Source organism: Cimex lectularius, unplaced genomic scaffold, assembly GCF_000648675.2.
Source record: "Cimex lectularius strain Harlan isolate CLEC.00 unplaced genomic scaffold, Clec_2.1 scaffold118, whole genome shotgun sequence".
NCBI classification, from domain to species: domain Eukaryota; kingdom Metazoa; phylum Arthropoda; class Insecta; order Hemiptera; family Cimicidae; genus Cimex; species Cimex lectularius.
In genome coordinates, this window is record NW_019392720.1 from 336,481 (window position 1) to 358,282 (window position 21,802).

The following is a 21,802-nucleotide window of genomic DNA, read 5'->3' on the forward strand; positions in this document are numbered from 1 at the left end:
GGTATTTGAGAGGCGCCGTTGGCGGTGAGATCGACTTTTGGATGACTTCATGTCTGGAAGGGTACTGTGACCGATGGTGGGCGGATCTTCCCACCCCTGAACATGATATGAAAGGCTCCAAACCTCCTAGCTCTATCTGGCATTTGTTTCCAGACGTTTTAACGATTTTGATCTAGTCAACCTTTCGATTCCGTCCAACTAGACCCTTGATTGAAAGAAAATCTCATGAAGAAGTTCGATTGTCATGTGCTTCTGAACTGTGACCATTCAGTTGTATCTGTTATACCTGTCAAAGCCGAATATTAAAGTCTATACATGATGAATCACTTTTCTGATCAGTTTTTCCTTCTTATGTTCATAATTGGTTTAGTGGTATACTATTTGTATTCTTGATATTTGGCGCGCAGCTACACCTGTCGTCTTTGATGTGGAACCTTGCCAAATACGCTGGATACCAAGTCCACTGATGCCATTTTCCCCTCGGGTCACTGGTGACTCAAGTCTCCGTTTCTTACACTGCAACTATTGTGCAATTGACCCTTCCTTCTTTGTTTCCAAGTCACGAAAACGGCACAACTTTTAAAATAGTTTAGCACATTTCCGCGTGCTGTGAGTGAAGGTGCCGAACCTGTTCTGGGCCAAAGCTTTGCCGTCTCAAACGACTTGCTCCGACGACTCTGTTTCATTATGACATAGTCGGCAGGTTTATCTCGGGTTTTCTACTTTTTGAGGTGGTAATTAAATGATAGTAATTAAGATGTAATGTTTTCCCTAATTCCTGCCTACTGTGAGAGGTAGTTTTGTTTTACTGGTTAAGATGGTGAGACTTCTTTGATTATGCATTATGATTTTTGCACATAGTGAATTTATACAGTGTATGGTCATTTCTTTCTAGTCCATATCAGAGTTAACTGTATGTCTGTTCACACTTTCGTATGCAACGATAACTTCAAATACAATTCCATTGCTGAAATAGGGCAAGTACCCCTGTAATAGCATTACTCCTACTTTTAAGATATGCCAATCTTTGTAAATTCTTTAATTGATCGTGTGTCTTCTTTTAGAAGGTTTTAGGCCGCCATACTATGGCTCCGACGTGACCAGATGTCTGATCGTTTTTGTGTAACGTTTTACGTCAAATTAACTCCAAATCAACCAGTTTAATTTCAAATTAACACTTTTGAACTTCAATTAACCTTTTTTAACTTCTAATTAACAGTGTTTGTATTAGAAATTAACCATTTTTAAATTCATATTCACTTTTTTAACTTCAAATTAACATTTTTAACTTCAAATGAACTAACTTTTTCATTTTAAATAAACCTATTTGAACTTCGTATTAACTTTTCTTAATTCCAAATTAACACTTTTGAACTTCAATTAACCATTTTTAAGTTCAAATTAAAGTTTTTTTAGTTCAAATTAACCGTTTTTCATTTTAAATTAAACATATTTAACTTCAAATTAACATTCATTACATTCAAATTAATCCTTTAACTTCAATTAGCCTTTATTTATTTCAAGTTAACGTTTTTTAATTTCAATTTAACCATTTTTACTTTCAAATTAACAAATAATAATAATATCTTTTCAATTATTGGGTTGTCCGGAAAATAATGCAGGATTTTGGTATTAAACAAAAAAAAGAAACTAGTTACTTTAAAGCAATGTTCTTTAATCAAAATAATTTCCCATACTCTCAATACATTTCTCCCAACGTGTTGGTAACTTATTAATTCCGTCTGAGTAGAATTCAGAATTTTTAGAATTGATANTTCCCATCTCAACCGCACCTTTTGAATTTTCCCTCCTTTTTGCCATTTTATCTCAACCAAAACCTTAATTAAAGATTAATTAATTGAAAAGAATTTATTTGGTCAATCGGATCACGAAACCTAAAGATGTAATAATAACATTACAATTTAAATAACAATTTTTTTACCTGGTTTTGGAATTAATGCGTTCACTAAATTATTTTCCTGTGTTTTGGTTCATTTTTTTTAAAACCATCAATATTACATAATTTTTTCCAAAATTGATGAATTTCTGATGTAATTTAATTTTGTTTACATTAAAATAAGTATGTTGTAATCCATATAACTACAAAAATACATATAGTTTGAAATAAACAAACAAATACTAGGGTCCGGTTTTTGTCTTTGCGTATATATATATTTCTTTATTTATTCATTCATGTTATATTGTTATTAACATGTAGTATTATTTTCTTTTCGACAATTTATATTATTCTTAATATTAATTTTTGTAATTAATTATTATTAATTCTATTATTATTCTTTTTCAAACTCCTCATACAGATGCTTTTTTATCATACATAAAATTATCTTTATATAAAAAAACTTTGTGATTGAAAATTATCAATATCTAATGTATAAGATTTTTTTTATTTATAATACGATAATTATAATATATAAACAATTACAATATTTAAAAAAAAATTAAGAATATAAAGAAATTAATAGGTATTAGTGGAAAAACGTTCCAGTTCGGGTAAAACCAAGAAAAAAGGCCTATTTGTCAATATTATTATTATTATTATTATTATTATTATTAATTTTTAAGGGCGTTTTAACGGCTAAGGTCATTTCACGCCCTAACATCCAAACCTTCTATCTTAGGTNAAAAAAAAAAAAAAAAAAAAAAAAAAAAAAAAAAAAAAAAAATCATCCACGACCCGATTTATTGTATTGATAATGATTGAAAAATAATGAAAGAGTTTTGATTATTGGTGTTGTATTTCGTTTACTATAATAAAGGGTTAGTCAGACAAAAACGACATGAAAATGTTACCTATTATTAACTGCAAATGGATGATGATGCAAAAAATATCGTCTACGGTAGGACCTGGTAGAATGTTGAACAAGTTTTTCGGTATTCATTTTTTATTTATTTGTACAAGAATTTACAGGTTGTTATCCTAGTTTTGTTTAAATTCTGAGCGGAAGCTGACTATCAATTCTTTCAGGCCGCCTCAGACCCGCTAGTGTTTATTGTAAAATCGGACGAGTCACCTAAACGGCGCAGTTTCCTCTTTAACGGCGTTTCTTAAAATTAATACAAAAAGCAACATTACTGTTCGAATATATCACAAATATTTATTAATAATGACGGTTATGTGAATATTTCCCAATAAATTGTCATAAAACCACATTTCGATATTGGTAATCGCCTTGGAGGAGTAGGAGACGTCGATTTTAATATTTCTTCGTCAAAAATTACAGATTTTTTAATTAAAATGTTTTGTAAACCAATTAGCGTGAATTCTGTTTCGCCAGGGGTGTTCAGCATTCTGATCAAGGTACGATCCGGCAGAAAAAAAAGGCAAATTCAGTGTTGTTAGTGCCAAGCTTTCGACCTATGTTAAGGTCATCATCAGGGCAAAATAATCTTGAATATAACTAAAGATTGATATATTTAATTTTTTTTTTACAGGCGATCTCATATTTCCTTGAAGATTGTCTCATTCTTAACATTGCCAGGGGATGCCAATACTGTTACAGTGTGTTCGTTTGTTAAAAAGTGGTAGATAATTATATCACTGAAAATAAAACCGTTTGCGAAACGAAAAAAAATTCAGTAAATAAAGGGGATGTAAAAAATTCAATTTAAGCCAAGTGGTGACAGATGAACGTACTACAGGGGGTATATTTAGCCATAACTGGGTTTTCTTTATTTCAACAAAGTTCAAAATTAACTCCGAATTACATATCACTAATCATTACAATAGGAATACAACATCAGCTTGTGTTCAATTTTTACACAATTTATAAAATCGCAAGTCGTGTTCTTTGTTTTCATATCTTCAAGAAATTTTGAATAACGAGAATATAGAAAGACCAGGAAAATTTATCAAAGTAATCAAATATAAATGTGAGAATTTAGAGTAGATTTGGCCTTAATTTGTCAGCTTTCCTAGGATCGTGAGCAAAGGAGAAACGTTTAATTAACTAATCCAGACCGTCAACGTGCACGTTTTAATCAAAACTCAGTTAAGTCTTTATTGACACAAGTCAGTTTTAATTATACGTTTACGACAGCTTTGCCCGGTTAAGAGCGCGCGGAGTCACAACAGCCGAGCAAAATGCTCCTACTGTACATGACAATTCTAAGAACACTGTAACACAATGGCTTGAAATATGGAGATGAGTCTCTAGAGGTCATACAGAAAAGTTACAATACAAGAACTAAGTCGCCAGAATAAAAGACCTAAACGTAATGAAGGTATGGAAGCCTAAGCACAACACAGTCAAACACAGCAGATATCAAGGGAATATGGCAAAATGAGAGGATATGGCCGGCCAAAATGAAAAAAAAAATAGATGAAGATTGAATTTGGATTTGCAACTTTTCACGTTCTTTTGAAAATCAACAAGAAGATCGTCTATTTGGTACATACAGAAGGTGGGTCAAGTGTATTTGACGTTTCTTGTCAACTTTTGTATCATTAAATTCACTAATTTCGTGGTCCGCTTGACCAATTAATATATTATAATTAATTAAGGTTTTTAGTTGAGATAAAAAGTCAATGGCACGAGCGGGATTCGAACTCACGATCTTCGGCTTGATACGCCGCTGCTCTACCACTTGAGCTATCGTACCTCGATCCCANGAGCAGCGGCGTATCAAGCCGAAGATCGTGGGTTCGAATCCCGCTCGTGCCATTGACTTTTTATCTCAACTAAAAACCTTAATTAATTATAATTATTAATTGGTCAAGCGGAACACGAAATTAGTGAATTAAAAATATCAGAAAATGAAGAGAGCAGGTTTGACTCGTTTAACAATGCTCAATACTCTAGACTGTAGGTTTAGATTTGTACAATTTAAGTGAAGTCGTCATATTAGGACTTCGTACCCGAAATACAAATCTGAGTAAGAGAATTCAATATTCTATGAGATTAATCCAGCTGGCAGGTCTTGTGACCTCAAGTGGAAATTGACAAAAATCAAAATCAAAAACGATTTACTTAACCATTCTTAAAGATATGCCACTAGGCATCATTTGAAATATTTCGCATTTCATGGTTAGATCGCGGGAATATTTAAATTGCCTGTGGAATGTTTTCTCACACGGACGAGGGTTAACGAACGAACCGCAGAGTCAAATTTTGCTTGCAACGTGCGAAACTGATAAAAATTCAGAACGGGCCCAGTCCCGATGATATCGCCCATGTGTGTTATACATGCTTACGAAGTACAGAAACCTGGCACTACGCCACGGGCCGACTGTCGGCCGATGAAACGATCCGTAATAACGATGCTGATAACGGACGAATATAAATGGAAATAAAAACCGAACAAACTGATCGATTCCCGTTTCAGATAAATTGAGAAAACGGGCTGAAATATTTTTATATAACTTGTTTTTCTGGATATGGCGGTTTAGAATTGCGTAAAACGTTATTTGTAAACAAGCAAGACGTAGAGGTAAGTGAAAGTAGCTCGGAATTCGGGCTTCCTAGGACCTAATAAAATTCCAGTACTGAAACTTTGAGAGGCTATTTATCGCCGTGCATACCATATATAAAAGTTACCCGAATGGCTGGTGTGAGAACTTTATTTGGAAAACAAGATTAATGATATCCAACAACTTTTCCATTGCTCAAAATTAATATTGCCAAGTCATACAAAGCCGAAATTGTAGTAAGTCGGATTTTTTCTATTCAGCCGTGTATCTTTGAAAGTCGAAGTTGAAAAATAATGTAAGCAGGGAATTGTGTCGTCACACTTGCTACATTATTACTCAATAATATTTAAACCAGTTTCCTTTAGATAAAGACATGCAATGCATGATATGTATGCTTACAACAGATGCTAGATAGCGGGTCCGTTCTACTATCAATACGGAAATTCATTATGCTCGAAACCAAAGTTAATAATATTTCACTTATTCTAGTTGTTTCGAAGGCTAGAAGAAGAGGATATTTTCCTCGAAAGTTCGTCGTCGAATGGTTATTTTCAAATCGGCCTTATACCTGACTTTTTAATAGAAAATTATAATGTATGGTGTTTATTGACCGTTAATTAATGATTATTTGGAGATTGTGAGATGCGGTCTGGTGTGACGTAGGTTGAGAAAAACATTTTCTTTATCATGTCAACGTTTCGATCTTTATTGAGATCATCTTCAGGGCCTGGGATTTATAAACATTGTTTAAACAAATACAAATACATGTAACATGTAAAAAATGAATTTATAAATCCTAGGCCCTGAAGATGATCTCAATAAAGATCGAAACGTTGGCACGATAAAGAAAATGTTCTCAACCTACGTCACAACTGACCGCATCTCACGATTTCCAAATAATCGAAAATTATAATATTGACGGTTGATATAAATTTTGTCGAGATGTAAGACATATGAAACTCTATCCATACTGTCTTACTTGAATTATCGCAACCTTTCCTAACAAAAATCTCAACATGATCCCTCCCCCCCCCCAAAAAAAAAAAAAACTCGCATTGAGGCCCTGAGGTCCCGGATCGTGCCAGCATTGCGATTGGGCTGCCTGGGTCTTTCCAGATAAAAAACTCTTTCTGGTTATTCGGGAAAAGTTTGGATAAATTTGTGAGTAGAGCATATGTACACCAAGTGGTAAAAAGCGTGTTAAGAAATACGTATGAAATTTCCCTGCAAAATGTTCGTAAAACAAATTTTACTCGACAATCTCGTGAGGATTTGTTTTACTAATGGCCCGGTCCTGGTTTGACCATCGACCTTCAACGATATCACTATAAACTAATAATCGCAAACTAATCACTAATTATAGACATTTATGACATTCGAAAAATGATAAGTGGGCATCACAGCCTAGTATAAAAATTCCAATTTTTATTTGCTTACAAATAAATGTTTTTTTAAATATGTATTTTCATAATTCAAGATACATGTTTGGCTTTTCCCCCCGCGAAAAATAACATTTTTAATTTCAAATAAATTTTGAGTGAACCATTTTCCATTTCAAATTAACCGTTTTTAATTTCAAAATAACTCTCTTTAATTGCAATTTTGTCTCTTTTTTTTAATTCATATGTACCCATTCTTTAAATCGACAAAAACTTCGGATATGGCATGGACTGTAAGCACGTAATGTAAAATTAAAAAAAAAAAAAGTAAAATTTCTGCATTTAAATATAAAATCAAATGATTCTTCTTTTCATTTGAGTTGTTTTTTTAATTATAAAATCATTGGGCTCTTGACAATCGTATGAAAAAGAATTACAATTGAAACTAAAAATTAGTTTGTATATTTCAGTTCGGTTAAGGAATTTTTGAGCCGTACGTATATTTCATTATACGTAAGTTTCAATTTTAATTGTAATTAAGTTTCATATGGTTTTTAAGAGCCCAATTATTGTATATTTAAAAAATCTCAAATAAAAAAAGATTAGTTTTTATATTTCATTTTATATAATTTTAAATTTTAAGTGTAAATAATTTTCATATGAACTTCTAAGAGCCCAAGTATTTTATATTAAAAAAATTCCTTTCGTGTACAGGAATTTTACTTTATATGTTTATATTTCATAATTCATATCATCATTAATTTGAGTTAATTTGAAATATAAAAAAGTTAATTTTTAACTCAAAAGTGTTAAAAGTTAGAAATGGGTAATTTGAAATCTAAATAGGTCAATTTGAAATTAAAAAAGTAAATTTGAAGCGAAAAAGGGGTAATTTGACAGAAAAGAGGAATAAAAGTAAATTCGAAGCAAATACGTAACTTGTCGTTTCACAGACTGCAGATCAAGCACATATATAAACAGTTACCAAATATGAATAATGAAGGCTAAGGAATGGGGAGGCGCGTAAAAAATGAAAAAATAAATGTGGGAACAACACTGCAATATAAACTGCTCAAAAATGAATACGGTTATGTGTAATTTATTCTTATTCTATTCATTTTATTGATATTAACCGATATATTCTTGTTAGTTGGTTAAAACATAATAGAAAATACAAACCAAAAATAAACTACTGTTATTCTTCATTTTTATTAACAGATTTACTTAAGAATGTATATATGCAGATTACTCATTTTATAAACCAATATCTTTTTTCGTCTTTTCTCCATTTTAATCCAGTTGTATTACCTTCAACCATGGAAAGACCTTGAACCAGAAGGTGGCAATATTATTGTGAGAATAACTCATCGAGGCTACCGGCAAGTAGATATCTCAGAGGCAGTTGGCGTTTCTCAGAGCGTGATCTCCAGGGCTTTTTAGCCCTATTCCGACAGACTGGAAGGGCCACTAGGAGGCCTGGTAGTGTATCTCAGCGCATACGACGCTGAGAAAGGGCAGAAATATTGTCATTGCTGAAAGAAGGAACCCTTTCCATGAGCCCTTCAGATCCTAAATGAAGTTCAAGATGTTTTGGCAAGTCTTTTATCCCCCCTCGGCTTTTATGCCCCTTTCAGATGGCCTGCAGCAAAAGCCCGGCACCAGCAACTCAGGAGAATGTGATGCAGCGAGCGCCTAGAAGGGAACACCAATTGGAATGCGTTACTGATGAGTCGCATATTGGTAGCAGACACCGAAGATTCTACCGAGAGCAGAGGATGCGTACGATGACTCAGTTCGTGCTCCATGCAGTTTGAAGGAGGCGGTAAAATGAATGGTCTGGGCTAGGATTTACACTGGAAGACGAACTCGACTCCATATTGTTGAAGGCTACTTCGTCGCGGTCCGTTACGTCCAAGAAATTATGAAGGAATACATCCCTCAAACCAAGGATTTCATTGGGAGGGATTTTCGATTTGCCATACCATAGAGGCAGAGTTGTTCATCAATGTTTGGAAAACCTGGGAATTTCCCATCTGCTCCTTCTCCCTTGTCGCCAGACCTCAATCCGATTTATAGTAAAAAAAGTACTCTGGGGTGAGTGTGTGATGTCTGGGGAGTAAAGGTAAGTTATTAGCGCGAATGGAGTGGGTTCGGCCCCACTCTGAGGCTAGCAGAGTACTCTGGGGGAGTGAATGTGACCAGACTTTTATGTTAGTATTGTATGTTGTTTATATTTTACTCTGTTGGAATGAATGTAATTTAAGCATGAAAGGAAGGGGTTATCTACCCCGCCCCGNAACATGGCCTGATTGATTCCTTACATATATGTTTATTTATATTTATATTTGTATAATATTGAATGTTTTATTTCAAAGTTTTTACTAAAAAATGTTAATAGAGTAGAAATGAGAGATCAAATAAATTTGACGGTTCAATCTTAAGATCTTTCGGATTACACACCATTAATTAAATTAGGGTGGTGTAGTTCTGTCTAACTAAACTAATTGAGGTTGGGGTACTCAATATTACATTCACGCTAATAAATAGATTCAATCTCAATATGCGTTATCAAGCAGTGCACACAATGAACAAAAAATCAAGGGACCATACGATCTGCAGCCGTGGTCTAGCACAATTCTCATATTTGGTGGAATTTCTGCTCTAAGGCGCTAATGGATGACACCCGTCAATTACAAGGGAATTAATATGCTTTAATTAAATCATTTTGTTTATAGAGTTGAACATTATTTAATTATTTACCTCTATTTCAAATCGGTAAATTTATTTAAAATTTTACATTCACCATTTTATTTTTGTTTATCGATATTAATTATAATTGTTTTGTCGATCGACCAAAGAGAATTTTAGATCAACATTTTTAAATTGAAATGAAGGTCTATCTCTCTTAGTAACATTCCCAAGTAATTACTATTAGAACTGTGCAAAGTGGCTGACTTTTAATTAATATAAGAAGAAAGTTCGACACATATCTGGACATGTATTTTACAACATTTTACACCTTAGATTATATTACGTTCATTCCGTAAATCAAAAATAAAGGCCAAAATGGGCAAAATGAACATTTCCGTTTTGGCCTTTTTGTTGTCGCTTCTGGAGCCACTCTGATCCATAATATCGAGAAAAAGGCAATATATCACCACACCACTCCTATTCAGCATTGATGGAATTACTGGTTTTACTGCCAAAAAAATGTATTTATCTAAGAAGGTACTTACGTCCTCATCAACGGGCTCTTGGTACATTTCGATTGAACTTGCCGGGCTCCCATCGGGCAGGATGATCACTTCATTGTTATACCTGAAATTAAATGTTAAATTTCAAGTTCAGAATGATATTAATTACAGTCCTGAGTGAAGAATCCTTACCTATATTCATTTTAATACACATAAATATTCTAATAATTTAATTGGTTTGAGTTTTTTTTTTTTTTAATTCGTTCAAATATCCAAAGAACACCAGCCGCTGACTATGGAACACAGGTCTACAATAAATTAATTTCAGAGGGAATTCTTTTTATTTGTTTCTTTTTGTATATTGTTTATTGACTAGGCTAATTTTGAACAAAGCTAGGTCTGAAGAAATGGAAGGAAAATTAATTCGCGTCGAGCGCCACCTTTCGGCGATCCCCGGAATGCTTCGATATCTAAAAGTCCTCCTTTATGAGCTAGAGGGCACTTAAATGAAGTTAAACCCTATACGTATTATACCAACAATTTGGTTCGTCAATAACGTTCCAATTTAAGCGGTTAAAAATTGTAAAATACAATTGAAATTTCTAGTCGATTTCCAGCTTAAAGAAGTTTGATAGACTTCAGAAGATCAATTTAAACCTTCTTGTTTTCTTTTGTGTGCAAATTCTAGAGGATGCTTTTTGAAATTTCAAATTTCCCTCCTTCTCTCACTCACTCTTTTACTCCACTCTCCCTCGTTCTGTTTCACTATTTCTTCTCTAATTCTATGTTTACTATCCATTTTACTCCTCCTCTAATTATCTCTTTTTCACACACTAACTCTCACTCACTCTTCTACTCGAATCTTACTCGTTATCTTTCATATTTCTTTGATTCTCTTTTTACTAATGCTCCATTTTACCCTTCTACTCGCTTCTTCTCCTCCATCACACTCCTCTCTATATCTCTCTTTTTATCACACTCTCTTACACACTCTTTTACTATTTTATTCCTCTACTCACCTCTTTCTTTTTCTTTCTCTCTTTCTCTCTCACTCACTCTTCAACTCACTATTAATCGTTCTCTTTCACATGTTTTTCATTCTCTTTTTACTATTTAATACTAATTTAACATACTAATACTCATTTAACACATTTTCTTCCATTCTACTATTTCTCCATTTATTCCTGCACTCTCTCGTCCTTTCAATTTCAATAGCTCACTCATTCTTTCACTCCACTCTCACTTGTTCTCTTTCTCTATTCTTCTAGTGTTAATTTAATTTAAATACATTTTACCTTTGTACTTGTTCCCTCTCACATTATCTCACTCATCTTCTCTCTATCTCGCCTTTGATCAAACTCTCTCACCCTCCCACTCACACTTTCACTCCACCCCAACTCGTTTTTTTCGCATTTTCTTTCATTCTCAGTTTACTATTTCTCCATTTATTCCTGTACTCTCTCGTCTTTCAATTTTACTTGCTCACTCATTCTATCACTCCACTCTCACTTGTTCTCTTTCTCTATTCTTCTAACTCCTATTTCTCCATTTTACTCTCATTCTGTGTGTGTGTGTGTGTGTGTGTGTGTGTGTGTGTGTGTGTGTGTGTGTGTGTGTGTGTGCTAAACATATTTTTTTAAGATGTTCCACAAAATGTTACATATAATTTAAACATCGTAATATTAAAATTTTTAAAATAATATAACTATATTAATACTAATATGTTTTCCATGGATTTACATGATGCTAACAGAATTTTTCTTTATTTATTTGTTTTTAATTAGTATGATTAATTTGTACAACTCCAAAAAACCAACTTCTGCGCCCACAAACTCAGCAAAACACGGAAATATTTCCGGGTGCAGCAGCATCGGCTTTTCAGGAAGCCAATTAACACTCCGGGTAATTAGCGTCTGTTGTAATCGATTCCTGGCAGGCTGGAGGATGTCATAGTCTCAACGTAGATGATCATCCTTCTGGGGTGCTGCTGACTCGCAGGCGCAGGCCGGATTCTCGCTTCTCCCGAAACGATGCAGATATGCAGCCGTTTTTCCATGTCCCGTTATGATCGGCGTTGTAGTTTCCTTTCAGATGTTTCATTGTTATCGGCTTTTAAACTGATGGGATGAACGTGTGTTTGACCAAATTCTGCGACTTTATATGTTGCGATTGTTCATTCATTCATTAATCCTCTTACTCTGACAGGATGCAACCAAATTCTCAGTGTTGTGTTTTAGTTAAATTCTGTCCTGCTATAGGCAGTTTCCAGTAATTACGACATAATAACTCCATTAAGTTAATTGCTATAAAGTGAAATTCAATGTTACGCAGTACTATTCATTTAAAAAAAAATTCTTGGGTATTTGTTAAATATTTAACTGACATGGTGGGACTTTTTTAAAGGGTTTATGGTCCAAAAGCGACGGTTTTTATAGAAATGACAAATCCAATGTTTTTTCCAGAATCCATATTCATATTTCGCGCCAATTTTTCCAAAGGAAAGGTTCAAAGGTAAACTTCACAAATAAAATATCGCTGAATATTTAATTACTCGAAACATATCAAACCACAGCAGAATTTGTTTCGTTAAAAATCAGACTAAAAATTGCATTCATTTGAAAAATGGCAAAAAGGAGAAAATTCAAAAAGTGCGATTGAGATGGGAAGTTGGTGTCCGAGTGGATCGAGGTCACGATAGCTCAAGTAGTAGAGCAGCGGCGTATCAAGCCGAAGATCGTGGGTTCGAATCCCGCTTTATCTCAACTAAAAACCTTAATTAATTGTAATATATTAATTGGTCAAGCGAACCACGAAATTAGTGAATTATATATATAAAGTGGAAGGTTTATGGGCCGACAAACCGCTGAGGTCATCGCCGGCCCTCCGCGTGTATTCCTTCTCTTTCCTGTCTTTCTCGCGTATTTTGTATTGAACTGCAGCCATTTGAGCATCTCAATCTAGTTACTGACTCTCTTCTTTTACTTGTATATTACGTCATTTTAAAAAGCTAGCCTCTTGTAGTACCTCAGGTTGTAATTTAAAAATAGATACACAACATACAATACATAACATATATATCGCCACAAACATAGAAGTCTGGTCACATTCACTCCCCCAGAGTACTCGATATTCCTCGGGGCAGGGTTGAACCCACTCCATTCACGCTAATAACTTACTTTTACTATCCAGACGTCACCACTTCCCCCCAGACCTCGGGGCGGTGTAATAAGCTGCCCCATTCCTTTCACGCTAATAAATTACTTTTACTCTCCAGACGTCATACACTCACCCCAGAGTACTCGATATTCCTCGGGGCGGGGTTATAAGCAACCCCTTCCTTTCACGCTAATAAATTTCTTTTACTCTCCAGACGTCACCACTCACCCCAGAGTACTCGATATTCCTCGGGGTGATTGGGGAGACGCCAATCCATTCGCGCTAATAAATACATTTGTTCCAATAAATAACATAGCACATACATAAAGGTACCAAGTCATTAATAATAATATAATAAGAAATAATAATATGACCAAAACCAAAACCTTACAAAAAAGATTAAATAATTGAAAGAAGTAATTTGGTCAATAGAACACTAAATATAATGAATAAATAAGACNGGTTCATTGGTATTAGTTTTTTAACTGCATATTGGTCATCTGAGAATAAAAAATCACTATTTTTTATGGCTGTTTGAACTCGAGTTTTTAATTTTAAGGTGGGATCTTTTTATATTTCTTTACACTCATTATTATTTTGGAATTCTTCAAGTTTAGAAACGTAATTTTGATGTTCAATGATAACTATACTATTTCCTTTATCGGCTTTTAAAATAACGTTGTTATTACTTTTTTACTTTTTGTACGTGGGATATTTAATTTATGTACGTTTAGGTTTACCAAGTTTTGTTTAATTATTTTAGCACATTTATATTTTATATTTTTACATTTTTACTGTACAAGAAACATTTTGATGGGATCAACCATTTCTGAGTTATGCCCGACGGAAGAAGCGTGAGGGGTATGCTTTGTAACAAGTTTGCCCACCCCCTTTATTTCGAAAACGATTAGCATTAGCAAAAAATGGTCTTATATAAACCTCAAGTTCATTTTGGCTAGGAAGCTTCTGTTCAGGAGCAACTTCTTACACCATTTTCTCTTCGATTATTTGCTCTTAATATGTAAATAAATAGAAGAGTAGCACAAGAGATCGTCATCCATTTTGAGAAGGTAATTCACTGGTTGACGTTCGGAGTGACTGGCTGTGGAGCGGTCGTGAATGCCCCCTCAAATTTCAGGCACTCCAAATGGAGCTGTACGGCTTGGCGCGGTTCCATTTGGAGAGATCGTGAATGGCCATCTAAGATTTACGTGCGTGTAGTTTGGAGAGGAGTCTGATGCGTCTTGTGCATTTCAGACATTGCATTTCATGTAGGCTCCAGGTTATTGTGAGCCCAGATTACATGGGTGCTTTTGCTATCATTAATTTTTATTTGCTAGTATCACCCTTGGTTATAAGATACGTGGCTGAAACTCCTACGAATATCAGAGGATAGATAATACTATTAAGATAAAGAATATTTATTTTATCAAACAATTTTATGCTTCTGGTTCATTTATAAAATTTTTATCTTTTTTTAAAATAGTAATACATTTTAAACTTGGACAATAATTTTTTTCAAATATATAGGTTGTCCATTAACGGTCAATACTTTAGAAAATTGTTCTACATGTCAAAGTGGACTAAAAGTTTTTAGTTTAAGTACATGTGTTTACAGCTCATTAGTTGGGAAAGCTTTTCTATAAGCGCCATATATGTCAGTATTTACAGAACCGAGAAAATCTTACTTAAACTTTCAATAAGAAGCTCAGAAACTCATAAAAGTTAATATTCTGAATGGTTTTGTATTTATTTCCTTTAGGGTAAAATAAATATTTAAAAAATCAATCGCATAGAATTTTCAATGCTATTTCCATTTGAATTAACATTTTTATTTATTTTTGTGCAATTATTTGCAATTCTCAACTAGTAAGCCATACAAACTAAAAATACAGTAAAACATAATACCAATGATAAAATATAATATAAAACCGTAACGAAGATAAATACTAACTAAAAATACAATATAAAAATCTAACAAAGATAAAATATACGGAGTGAAACTGTTTCTCAACTTCTTAAGTTACTAAGCACCTGATCATCTTGTGCTTTAGCGTTTTAGAATTAGGGATGTCGATAGATTCGGAAAATGAATTATCTCTGGACAGCAATTTGCAAAATGCTATTTTTTCCTGTTCTCCTGTAAAAGGGCACCGCAGACATGCTTTAGTCCTATTGTTCGGTATGTGGTAAACTACTAAATCCAACAGTGCTGGAGAGTCAATGTGATTGTTTAACAATTTCTAAACAAAAACACTGCCACTAATTTTATTGTGGATTCTGAAGGCAATAGTGTGCAATTTTTAGCAATCTAAGGCATTACCATAGTAATCACCAGCACCACTGAAGTGAACCAGGGGCTTAATTAACAACTTGATTATTTTATTACAATTATCACAAACATAAGCACGATAAGTATACCAGACATGCATAATCCTAGTGCAAAATAAAGACTTCTAATCAATGGAACTTTTCTGAAGTCACCAGTCGTTCGACGGATAAAACCAATCATTCTAAACTTTTGGAAAACAGAGCGAATATGTTCAGGAAAAGATCAACTATTATCAAAAAGGACAGGTTACAGATAGTATTAAGTCGAGTTGTTTCTATTACTTATATTATAACGAAATTCAATATTTGACTTTGAGCGACTAAAGCTAATTACTTTGTACTATAATCATTAATAATAATTCAGTGCTATCAGCTATCGTGACTGATCCACTCGTGGATCTATCAATCGTCGTGTAATCTATCCGATTCTCGGCTACAAATGGCGAAAACAAGGGAAAATTCAAAAGGTGAGTTGATATGGCACGTTGGTGTCCGAGTGGATCGAGCAGCGGCGTATCAAGCTGAAGATCGTGGGTTCGAATCCCGCTCGTGCCATTGACTTTTTTATCTCAACTAAAAACCTTAATTAATTGTAATATATTAATTGGTCAAGCGGACCACGAAATTAATGAATTTAATATATTACAATGTGTGGTATTTAATGACCGTTAATCGTATTTAGCGGCGTATTTAGCCGAAGGTCGAGGTTCGAATCCCGCTTGTAACACTGACTTTTTGATATCAACCAAAACCTTATATTAATTGAAAAGATTTAATCTGGTCAAGCGGACCACGAAACCTAATAAAATTAATAATAACTCCATTCGTTAAGCATCAATCCGAAAATATATACAAGTCATCCTGCAGAATAAGACAATAGAGTTCACGGGAGCTCGAACGTACCAACGCTCTTCAATAAAACAAAAAATAGAGTTCACAACCTTAAATATTTTAACATCGTCGGCAAAATTCAAAAGAAGACTAAAAAGTTAAGCAGAAAAATACAATATAAACAGGATAGAGATGGGAACCCTGCGGAATGTCTGAACTCACAGTCATATCGTAGGAGAATTCATCACAAGGAACTCTTCATTTGGATCAGTTTAGATACTTAATGTTTGATGCAAGTAAACTAAAACCTTTCTATCATGTACGTAGTAACAAATCCATTTCAAAACATTTCCTTTAATACCTACACAACTTAACCTGAAAAACAGCTCGTGTGGTCAACAGAATCAAATGCCTTTGACAGATCTGTGTAGATAACATCAATCAGGGAACCACTTTCTATATATGGTAATTAAGTCTTTAAAAAGTAACAAAATTAATAATAGTTGATCTATCAGGAACAAACCCATGTTGAGCTTTATTCACTAATTTATTTATTTAGAAATCGTGAGATGCGGTCTGGTGTGATGTAGGTTTCAGAAAAACATTTTCTTTTTCGTGCCAACGTTTCGATCTTTATTGAGATCATCTTGAGGGCCTGGGATTTACAAACATTGTTTACATATTACAATTACATTTTGGATGTGGAAAAGTCGACATCCTTCCCCACCCTTTCAAAATCCAACGTGTATAAACACAAAATAGCAAAATCTCACTGGCACTCTCGACACGACACGCAAGAATGGCACAATTACCCAGAAGACAAACACTTTGAGTGAGTAGAAATACTTTGATTGAATATATAAAATATATTTTGCATTGTATAAATTCACTTTTCCACATCAAAAATGTAATTGTAATATGTAAACAATGTTTGTAAATCCCAGGCCCTGAAGATGATCTCAATAAAGATCGAAACGTTGGCACGATAAAGAAAATGTTTTTCTGAAACCTACATCACACCAGACCGCTTCTCACGATTTCTAAATAAATATCGATTAACGGTCACTAATCACCACACATTTATTCACTAAACAGAAGAATTGACTGATAATATAACATAATCAGTTCCAACAGATGCTAAATCATCGCTAAGATTGCGGAAAATTTCACAATCGGACGGTAAGTACTAACAAGCGAACGATTACCTTTTTTTAAAAAAAAGAAAGGTATTACAAAAGAACTTTTCTAACCCTCACGTACAAGATTCTGTAATAAAGTTTGTTAACATGCATAAAGGTTTTACCAAATTCATAGCACAGTGTTTCAAAATAACAGCTGGGTCGTTGTCAAAACCAGGGACACCGTTATTGTCTAACCTTAACAACTCATTAAATGAAACGGCCTTGTCAATATAACAGGGATAGAGGATAACAGAAAATTTCAGAGATACGAGGGACTTTAAGGAATAAAGCTGTAAAAAATATCTCGAATACGATTGAAAATCAGATTTTAGACTTGTTAGTCACTTTTTTTACATGTAGAATAAAATTATTGACGTTTGTTAACTGGACACCTTGAATATTCACGTTCTAAAATAAAGTTCAAAAGTCATACTTATAATAAAAGCTATCAGTAAGATTATTTGGAGATCGTGAGATGTGGTCTGGTGTGACATAGGTTTTAGAAAAACATTTTCTTTACCTCGCCAACGTTTCGATCTTTATTGAGATCATCTTCAGGGCTCAAAGTGTTTGTTTTCTGTGCATATGTGTCATTAATGTGTGTCGTGTTGAGACGTTGAGTAAGTTTAAACTACGATTTACGAGAACAAAAAAAAAAACATGAGCCGAATAATTACAACACTTCGTTAACACAAAACAAATAATACGTTTATTATTATATCAATTAATTATACTTTTTATCTAAGGTCATGGTTGAGATGAAAAAGCTAATGTCACGAGCGGGATTCGAACCCGCGACCTTCGAGTAGCAGCCATGTAATCCTCTCGTCACACTTGCTTTTTCATCTCAACCATGACCTTAGATAAAAAGTGTAATTTGTTGAAATAATTAATAGGACTATTATGACTGCTAAACATATATGGATTTTAATTATGACAAATGCAAATTACATAAAAATGATTTATTTAACTCTTCTTGCGTGGCCATTTTTGAAAGATTGTTTGATGCAAATAAACTAAAATGAAATTTAACTGTCTATCGATAATAGATCGATATTATCATTCCAAACGGGCTTTTCTATAATATTTTTTCCATAGTTGAAGGATCCTTGCAAGCAACGATTTTCTCATTGTTGTACAGGGAACGTTTGAGTAGCGTCCATTTCCCAGCTATTGTAAAGGGATCCGAAAGAATGAAACGTGAGAACAGGAGCAAAAAACTTAACCACCAGGGCGGGGTTCGGTTTAGACCGATGGTTCGTCTACCGTTAAGGCACAAAGGATTAAATTAGTCGAAATATCCTGTCAGAAAAAAAAATTGGAATACAGCTATGCTATACAATTCTCAATTTACCTCTGTCAAGTGTTAACAAACATTAACACAGGAACGGGGTTTTAAGCTATTTGTTGTAAAACTGCAGCTAATAAAGTTTGATCAATTACCAATGTCATTAATGATTGTAAAGACGTACTTCCGTTTAATCAGTAATCATTGGTTTTGGCTGAAAATGTATCGAAACGACTGATGTCATATCGTCTATAGCTACTACAGTGGAACATTTTTTGCATGATTTCAGATCTACAGCAAACAAAAGAATCGTGTATTTACGGACGATGTTGAATCGATTCGCGCCACCTCAACCATCTCGGAGGAAAAGAAGAACGTACTAGGTACATTTTTTAACTTGTATTTATGGAAAGCTTTCATGATTGAAAAGTATTCTTTACCATTAACCACGCGTGATAACGCCGAACCTCTGTCTAAAGCACAATCTTAAGTCCTGTTGATATTTTACAACCGACAAACATAGACGTTTTTGGAATTCCAGCCGTCTTTCTCACCATTATTGCAGAAAATCACTTTTGAACGGAATACTAACGAAATTGGAAATGCCAAATGCCGTTCCAAATACGGTCCGATTTACGTCAAGTTCAAAAATGGGTTTATGGAACGGGCAATTTCATCGCAAAACGCCACAAACCGAAAGAGTTTACACGCGGTCGATTTATATGCTGAAAAATTAGTCAATTACCAAGAATAATTTTCGTTCATTATATTAGGTCAAAGGGCGCGTGCATGCGGCAAGTAATTATCTGTTTAAAACGCTTCACTACGAAGCCCGCTTTTTCTCCGTGCTCTGGACGTTCACGGAGGAATAAAAATTTAAAACGAACATTAATGTCCTTCGACTTTCGGCTTTAAACTGATTCAACCCGAAGAGGATAACAGTCATCGATTTTTTCCTAATTAAATTGTAAGATTAACAACAACGTAGTAAGTCTCCTCGCATCACAAACCTATTAAGCAACATCCATTATGTTGATTATAAACTAATATTCAGCTCTAAAAGATTAAATCAAACAGACAATTTTTTTAAGTTTAAGTTTTTGTTTTTATGGTTACAAGATATACATTTTATATATTTGTTTATTTAACAACTGCATACAAAATGCACCAAGAAAAATTATGTTATTTACAATGATATGCACATACAGAATACTGCATGCACATTTACATCTGGCGTGATTGATTTGAACGGCCACCGTCAAGTGAAAGTTGCCGTAATTGGCCATTAAGTCAACAGCAATCTCTAGGGTTGACGAAGTTACAAAATCAGACAGTCGCGAGTTATACATAAACAACAAATGTTAAAAAATAACAGGGAAAGTACAAACAAGTTGAAACAGCCATCCTGAATGGCAGAGGATCTCAATAACCTACATATTTGTAAAATGTGGAGAAAAACAAACATAATATAAGTAGTATTTAATAATGATAGTAACAAAAACGACTCGCATTATGTCAATTTGACTAGAAAAGTTTACATTTCATAAAATAAATAACTGTGTAATAAACAGATTATTAAATTAAATTATGTTTAATGCGTCTAGTTAATATGGGAACGGATCGATTCCCCGTCTACTATTACACTTTCCGCCTTCATATTGGCTATGTAAATCAAGTACTAACACGGATACGATCCCCTCTTAAAACATGTTTAGCAGATTATGCTATTATAACTAGAACAATCGGCTGGTCCGAGGAAATCTATTGGTTATGCTGCGAAATTAATTTCAGTGTAGAGGTATTTCAGAAATGTTTTTGAAAATGAAAATATTTATGTCATTATTAATCAATGATAATAATTGTGTCAATATAACTAATTTGACGCTAACAAGGATTAATTTGAAATTTTAAAAAAGTTATTTTTAAATTAAAAAGGGTTCATTTGAAACTAAGAAGGGTTAATTTAAGGTTAAAAAGAGTTAATTTGAATTAAAAAAGAAGTTATTATTAAGTTAAAAAGGGTCCATTTCAAATTAAAAAGGGTTAATTTAAAATTAACCAAGGCTAATTTGACGTTAAAAAAGGTTCAATTGAAATGAAAAAATAAAAGCATAATTTGAGGTTAAAAAGGGTTAATGAAAAATTTACAAAAAAGAGATCATTTTGAATTAAAAAAAGATTCATTTGAAGTTTAAAAGGGTTCATTTAAAGTTAAAAAGGTTAATTTGAAGTTAAAAAGAGTCAATTTAAAGTTAAAATGGTCAATTTTAAATATAAAAATGTTGATTGGAAGTCATAAAGTTTTCATTTTAAATTAAAAAAGATTAATTTAAGGTTTAAAAGGGTTCATTTATAGTTAAAATGGTTAATTTGAAGTTAAAAAGGGTTGATTTAAATATAAAATGGTTAATTTGACGTTAAAAAAAGGTTAATTTAAATTGAAAAGGTTAATTTGAAGTTAAACGGGATAATTTTAAATAAAAACTGATTCATTTTAGGTTTAAAAAGACGAATTTAAAGAAAGATTACTTTGAGGTTAAAAAATATTAATTTGAGGTTAAAAATGGTTAATGTAAAATTTACAAAAAAGGTTAAGTTGAAGTAAAAAGAGTTAATTTTAAATTAAAAAAGATTCATTTGAGGTTTAAAAGGGTTCATATAAAGTTAAAAAGGTTAATTTGAAGTTACAAAGGGTTAATTTAAAGTTAAAAAGGTCAATTTTAAGTAAAAAATGTTAATTGAAAGTCATAACGGTTTCATTTTAAATTAAAAAAGATTCATTTGAGGTTTAAAAGGGTTCATGTATAGTTAAAAAGGTTAATTTAAAGTTAAAAAGGTCAATTTAAAGTTAAAAAGGTCAATTTTAAGTAAAAAATGTTAATTGAAAGTCATAAAGGTTTCATTTTAGGTTAAAAAAGATTCATTTGATGTTTAAAAGGGTTAATTTGAAGTTACAAAGGTTAATTTGAAGTTTAAAAGGGTTAATTTGATGGAAATATATATATAATAAAATA

At 33.1% G+C, this 21,802-nt stretch overlaps 1 protein-coding gene across 1 annotated transcript in view; it reads right to left on the minus strand.

Annotated features, from left to right (window-relative positions):
* LOC106671090 (tight junction protein ZO-1-like) overlaps nt 1-21,802 on the minus strand; it is a 173,991-nt gene that overhangs the window by 69,415 nt on the left and 82,774 nt on the right. Inside the window, exon 4 of the mRNA XM_024226635.1 lies at nt 10,044-10,125. Within this exon, the coding sequence (XP_024082403.1) occupies nt 10,044-10,125 (82 nt within the window). The remainder of the gene's footprint in view (nt 1-10,043; nt 10,126-21,802) is intronic.